The sequence below is a fragment of the Sabethes cyaneus genome, chromosome 2 (genome assembly GCF_943734655.1).
Source record: "Sabethes cyaneus chromosome 2, idSabCyanKW18_F2, whole genome shotgun sequence".
Lineage (NCBI taxonomy): Eukaryota > Metazoa > Arthropoda > Insecta > Diptera > Culicidae > Sabethes > Sabethes cyaneus.
Window position 1 is genome coordinate 98090131 of NC_071354.1, and position 7191 is coordinate 98097321.

The window sequence follows — 7191 nt, forward strand, 5'->3', positions numbered from 1 at the left end:
ACGTCTTTGCGGAGAGTGCAGTGCAACTGGCGCTTCTTCATTAGGCTTCGTACACAAATTACGTAACGATTGGAGGGGAGGGAGGGGGGTCCAGTTTGTGTTACTTTTTGTTACATAGGGGGGAGTACGAAGAATAGTTACGTAACAAAATTATGAATACCAAAAAACAGCTGCAAAACGAAGCAAGGACGTGTTGATGGTGTGCAACAGTGAATTGATTTAGACTGATGGAGATTCAAATTTAAAATTCTGGTTTGTAGTTGATGAATTACATTTCCAAATATTGTGTATCCAGGACAAAATTGGACTTCCGAAAAAACGGCAAACGATTTTTCTTCCGTACCGTACATTAAACCTACTGTCGGAAGTAGTGCGCTATATAGCACGTCTCATTTGCTATAGCGCACTACTTCCGACACTAGGTTTAATGTATGGTACGGAAGAAAAATCGTTTGCCACTTTTCCGGAAGTTCAATTTATTGCTGGCGACACAATGTTATGGTTGAAAACCAATTGACCTCAACATGGATCAGTGCCTGATTGTTGTTTTTAACATGATTTTGTTCAACTCATTAAAATAAAACATTATACGATTTATGTGAATTTTTTTTAATGTCAAGGAGAGAGGGGGTTTGGCCAACGTTACGTAATTTAATGGGGGGGGGGGGGGGGTTATGCCAAGCGTTACTTATCGTTACATAGGGGAGGGAGGGGGTAAAAAATCCGGATTTTTTGCGTTACGTAATTTATGTACCACGCCTTATACATTACATGGTATTTATTAAAGGCATTCCATTGCACATGTAATTTAAAAATTATAATAAATAACACAATTTTAATTGATATGATTGACTGTTCTGTTTCAAACCACATCACATGAACAAAAATGTATAAAAATATTCTGATGGAAGTGATTTTCTGTTGATTTCATCATATTTTGTATTAATTCATTTCAAGAGATCTGCATTTCGCATTAATCTATTTGGCAAGTAGTGCGAATTCAATGGTAAATCTGATTTCTTCGACGTGATCTTTTTTTACCGTGTATAGATTCTAATGCTTATTACGGCGGCATAAATGCATTTCAATTCAAACCAATTTTACTTAAGGATTAGCTAGCTAATAACGCCAGCAACCGTTTCATGCAAAATAGATGCATTCAAGTGCATTTACGCCGCCTTGATAAGTGTAAGAAAGGAGTCGCAAAGAGAATCTCTCATTTGCACATTGGACCTTTTGAAATGTTGCTCGTCAATAAATGACGAAATTTTCTACGCGAGTTATAGGATTTACGTGACTTTTTTGTGAATCTTACGCGATTTTTAATGTGATTCTTGAAATTTATTTGATAAAGTTTTGAACTACCAAGGTCAAAAGCGCGTCATTGATTGCTGGGATTTCAAATGCAGTTTATATGCTCAATATAATAATTATGTTGGTGAAACTGTTTTCATGTCACATGTCTTTCGTTTTGAGCGTTTGAGTTTTGACTGTATTTGAAATCGAAGAAATAATTGACGCCTGTTTGAACCAGGAGTGTGAACTTGTCAAAATTTTGTAGACCAAACATCCATGGATGGCGACAATTTGGAATCAGCCAGCTTACCGAAAATAACAGCTAATATGAGTTCAATTAAAGCTAAGAGGCAACTGCTTTCTAACTAGTTTCATTTGTTTTAAAATGAATCCACCTTTAAGTAGGCACCAGAACCAAAAGTACCAAAACCAATGAGTGGGACATGTACAATGTATGTAGTTTGACAGCCACAGCACCCCGCTGGTTTGAACCTGTAAAATAGTGATTCTACTGCTATCTGTTAACGTATTTTTATTATCTGAACGTTTGCACCTTTCGTTTCAGCAGCTCGGTGAAATTGCTTTCCAGGGAGCTTATAGGCTCTGCTAGTTGCCTACCTTTTGGAGTATTCCCGCAAGATCGTTCGGTAAGCGCTCCTGGCTGGGTATAAAAACATCGCAGAATGTGAGAAAGAGAATGGGTAGGGGAGAATTGTACAGACGCACCACTTAAGCAAAACATCCTTTGCAGTGCTACAGTGTGTTTGTTCCACGTTTCTCGATATAAATCTATTTACAAGACTTGATCTTTTTTGCACATATTCTTAGTGATATCTCATTTGCAAACTGATATTTTTTGTCTGAAATTAAACAAAAAAGAAAAGATGATCGAAGCAAGCAACGCGTACAGTCGGATGTCATTTTTTTCGCTGGTTTGTGCGTTTGTGCATATTTTTTGAAAATGTGTGTTATGTGCTACCTATTTTCAATTTGAAAACTACTAGACTGTGATGTTCAAAGACCTGCATGGATTGCATTTATCGGTCAAACTACAGTGTGAGTGAAGCTAGTTCAGGCTGCGGCCCTAGTGATCGATGGTTTTCTTGAAGAATTTGAAGAATTGAAGAATTACCCTCTTTTGTACTCTGTAGTTGATACATTTAAATCATTTTCAGAGAGCGAACTAATGCGCTATAACCTTGGCCTATTGCAGCCTGGCTTTTGGTCTAAAAACCATAAGTTCATCCCCGAAGGTCCGGAGTATCACTTAACCTTTATTAGCAAAGATACTCCCAACGACTGCATACTGCATAATGTAATCTATGAATTGAAGATAGAACTAACAAAAGGGCGAATGTCGCAAGCGTAAACAAACCGAGTGAGAGCTGATTTTCCTATGTTGGCCCAGCAAAAATTAACTCTCACTCGTTTTGTTTACATTTGCGACATTCGCCCTTTTGAATCAAAAGTTTTGATAATTCTATCTAGAATTAATCAATATCTTCGAGGGAAGCGTTTGGTATGGGAGGTACACGCTTTCTTTCTTCCCCTTGATTTCAATAAGTTGAATGGAATTAAGTATCATTTCTAATTCCACTTGATTCTTTGGAATTCTCTCTGCGGTACATGCTGCGCAGTTGGCCTGGCTGTTGACAAGAGAAATGATCGATTCAAGCAATCGCCATTTTCCAGGATGCCTTCAAGTATTGGCTGCGTTAGTGTGAGATAAGATAAGATAAGATAAGAAATTAAACAAAAAAGAAAGCTTTCCAATTGAATTCTACTATTTATATTTATTCGTCACAGATACGTATTTCGCCTACGACTTGCAGGCTTCATCAGTATCTGTTTTCGAACTAAACCTAATTTCAGGTTTCGTATTCTATTAAGAACTTTAACTCTAACAGCTGACTGCGAAGTGTGTTGTATAAAAACAGAAGATCAAGTTTTGATAACGAAATGTAGCACCTAGGCTTTGCTTTGCTTTTAATTCGACTAAGACGCTCCAAAACTTCAATGATATTTTTGTCATTTTTGTCAAGAGTCAATATTATGCGGGGCAAAACGCCTAACGACAGTGGAAAGAACGCACCAAATTATGACAGGCAGACGTTATACGCAACACACGGAAGAACTAATCCATCGTAGGATATGGGAGGGTATTTTCGGCTTGTTTTGATAGGCGGAAAGAATGAAGTGAGAACAGATCCATGAACATAACTTTTATTTTGAGCATAAAATCTACTCATAAAATCCCAAAAACCAACGACGCGTATTTAAATTTAAATTTTGTTTTTATGATGTATCATGGAGTATGATAGTCTATCAATTAAATAGAGTATGTTTTTGTTAAAATTAGCATACTGACTAGTGATAAATGGGAAATAAAGAGGATTAGGGAAAACCAAGATAATTTACATGTGGAATCGAATCGCAGCTAATGCTTCGATTTCATTGAAAACTGCTGTATTTGGTGCTTTTGGATGCTATAAAATTATGAATTAGCTTGTTTTATAACGAAAACTAATCAAACTTTTATGAAACAGTTTCTGGGTTTTTAAACAATTAAAGGCATGGCCCATTATTCCCCCCTGGTGCGTTTTGTACAGTTCACGTCTATCTAAATTTTTAGTGAGCCGGATTCATTTAGTATTGATAGAAACTATTGTGCATCTATTACGGATGTGATATAAATAGCGAATAGTCGTAAAAATATGTTTCCATGAACACATTTTATTATCAAATTTGTACCATTCAACATAGTTATGCAGTATGTGGAATAGTGTGTATTATTCTTGCGGTTCATACCTATTTTACAACTGTCAGATTTGAATCGCTTGGTTGGTTTTTTACTTCAATTCTTAAATTAGATCGCACAAAATTGGTTGCCACTAATTTACATCGCTTGGTTCTAGCTTGTAGTTATTATGAAAATTTAGGAAGCCATCAGGGATGGTTTGATCACTTTGACTCAATATTGATTCATTTGACAGCTGAGCGAAATTTGACAAAGTTATGCATGGAACATTTGTAGAACTAGTTATTATCTACAATTTTGCTAAATAAAGTTTTGTTGTATCTTTTGTATTTTCTGTGCTTCAATGCTAGTAGCTCATTAGTAGCTAAGTGAACGTTCACACATGTATGGTTGGTCATTTAAATATTTAAATTTGTGAATATGTTAGGATAACCATGATAAATGAGACAAAAAGCAAGCATTAGTTAAGTTAAAAACTTTTGTGCATCTAACGAGTCGTAAATTACCGGACCGGTGCCGCTGGCTTCATTTTCTCAAAGGATGGACGATGTATTCAACCCAGACCAGCTGGGAGAGCGGGATGGTCATACTTACCTTACAGCTACTAACACGTTGAAGTATTATGGTTAATTAAAAAAGAAAAGAAAGAAATCTGTTCTCTGAAATTTAATAACGAACGCATTTTATATATAACTTTTATTTCTTTTTTTAATTTATATAATTTATCCTTTATATTTGGTTTAATCTTTGATCAGTTTGCGGATGCACAAAAATGTGTTCGTTTAAGCTGAAATTCCGTACAGAGAATTTTTTAAGATAACCAATGAGTTGTACTTTTCTTTTAGTTTCAAAAAACCATTTCCCCTGTTATTCTAACATGCATGTACCTATACCATCAGCTGCCAAACCTGCCAACGTTGGCGTGCACGTTGGCGTAAGGATTCTCAAAGACGGGAAGAAACTATTCCGACTGGTTTTCCACTCTGCTAAATCTCGCTCGTTTGTAGTCCATAACCCTAAATGTGTTGGTCTGTGTTTTGTGACAAGAAGCGTGCTGCGTTTTTTTCTTTTCTTTACATCTATATGGTGAATTCAACAATTTAAAGGATGTCCTTTTGGGCTGTGTAGTGCACCAAAGCATAATTAGACCCAATTATTTTCCCTTATCTCTGTTGTGCTTTTTATGGTGCATGGGCTTTTTGTGTTGATTCTTCTTCATCAGGAAAGCTGCGCTTGAGATAGCAAAATGCTTTTCCGAGCTGAACAGAGCCGAACAATTAGTCTGTGGATTTGTGTAACGGTGCAGTTAATTGCTGCACAAAAGTTCTGGACAAAGTACACCACAAGTACAACAATGTGTGTGTGTGTTGGAGTGTTGTGTTGTTCCCTTCCATCTTCACTGACTTTTCTTCTGTCGCTTAATTTCCATACAAGGGTAAAATCTGATTTGAATCGCTTTCCACCGGCCAACCAGGTTGAAAGCTAACTTGTCCCAACCCAATAAAATTTGTGCACGTGACAGATCCTGTTTTAAAGATTGATGGGGTTTTCGCCTGCAAGGGCCAAAAGTGCCTGTAATATTATATATGCTGCTATAAACGTTCGAATAGGGTAATATTCGCTTTCAAACAATAAAAGCACAGTGAAGACAAGGAGTACTTAAACGGTCCTTTGGTCTTCACCCAGCATTTTTTTCATGATTGTGTCAGTGAAGATGGTATTGTATTACGTTGACCCGGTCCTATCTTGATCCGGCAGATGAACGCTTAGATGGTTACCGCTGTTATTGTTGTTGTTGTTACCGTTTGGAAGCATTATTATGGTCGTTTCTTGTATGTTACTGAAAGTAGATAAAAAAATTATTTCCATTAGTGCTTCATGCTTTACCATTGAAATTAAAGACATCATTTTGTATGAAATGGATTGAAAGTTCTATACGATACAAATTTAAATTCAGCTATTGGTTAAAAATTTGTAAAACTTTATCAAATTGCTCCAAAGATTAGTCATTTTCACTCTTTATTTGTGGTTGTTTGATTTGAAATTAAAATCACTGAATATCATTAAAATACTTCTTTGGTTCGATAATACTATCGCTAGTTATTTCCTCGCTTGCTTGAAAACGCAAATGTCCTATTGGAACGCGAAATTAACATCTTCTGCAGTCCAGAAATATATTTCATAAGAACGCTCTATATTCGGCTCGGAAATAAAATTAATTACCGCACCTCTTGCGAAGACAGCTATATAAATGACCGCGTGAGAAACGTGATTGTTCTAATTTTTTTTTCGGTTACCCTCGTGCTTAGTTGACTGTCATTGCATAAATTAATAGAACAGGAAGGAAAGCAAGGGATCACGATCTCTTACCTTGCAGATTTTTCTGACAATACTTTCGCTTTAATGATGGGCGGGTAAAGTTTGCCACCTGACCGACTATAAATTGCTTCTACTTAAAAAAAAATCATTTGAAAAATGGAGAAACTGGTTGTAGATACCTTGATTTTCGCAACAACAAAATTTTTTTTCAGTGTATATTTTCTTTGCGTATAGAAATCAAATTCCTGCAATACCTGCAACTCATTCTTAGACATCATTTTGGAACAATCTTTAGCGTATGTGGTACGATTTTTCAAACACATGAAAATAAATGCGTGCTATTTAAAAATGATTCTTGAGTCAAAATGGTGGCAATATCTGTGGAAGGAGCATGAATGTTCCTATCAAAAATATAGACGGATTTCACGCTAACTCGACCAAAGGTTGGTACGACCCTCTCAGAATTCAATGTTATTTTGCAAAATGGTCATGGTTTTTCTAACAAAAACTTTTTCATATACACATCGAAAAAAATATATAAATAGCTATAAGTTTTTGTTAGGAAAACTTTTTTTCTCTTAAATAAGACCATGTTACAATTTTGCAAACTAAGTATGCAAAGTTGCATATTTACATGAACTCTTTACCTTTAACTCTAACTCCATAGACGAGTTGGCGTGAAATGCCTCTGTAGGTAAAGTTTAATATGAATAGCAGAGGTTTGGTTTTCTCTTATTTCACTATACTATAACCAAAAAAAAATAACCCTTTTTTCAACCAACTAGATAGCTCCATCGATAGCTGTCATAAAATAATAT

At 35.8% G+C, this 7191-nt stretch overlaps 1 protein-coding gene across 1 annotated transcript in view; it reads right to left on the minus strand.

Moving 5' to 3' along the window:
* Positions 1 to 4819: 4819 nt before the first annotated feature.
* Positions 4820 to 7191, minus strand: part of LOC128738823 (neuropeptide CCHamide-1 receptor-like) — a 130547-nt gene continuing 128175 nt past the window's right edge. The window contains exon 9 of the mRNA XM_053834232.1: positions 4820 to 5894. Coding sequence (XP_053690207.1) covers positions 5780 to 5894 — 115 coding nt within the window. The 3' untranslated portion in view covers positions 4820 to 5779. The remainder of the gene's footprint in view (positions 5895 to 7191) is intronic.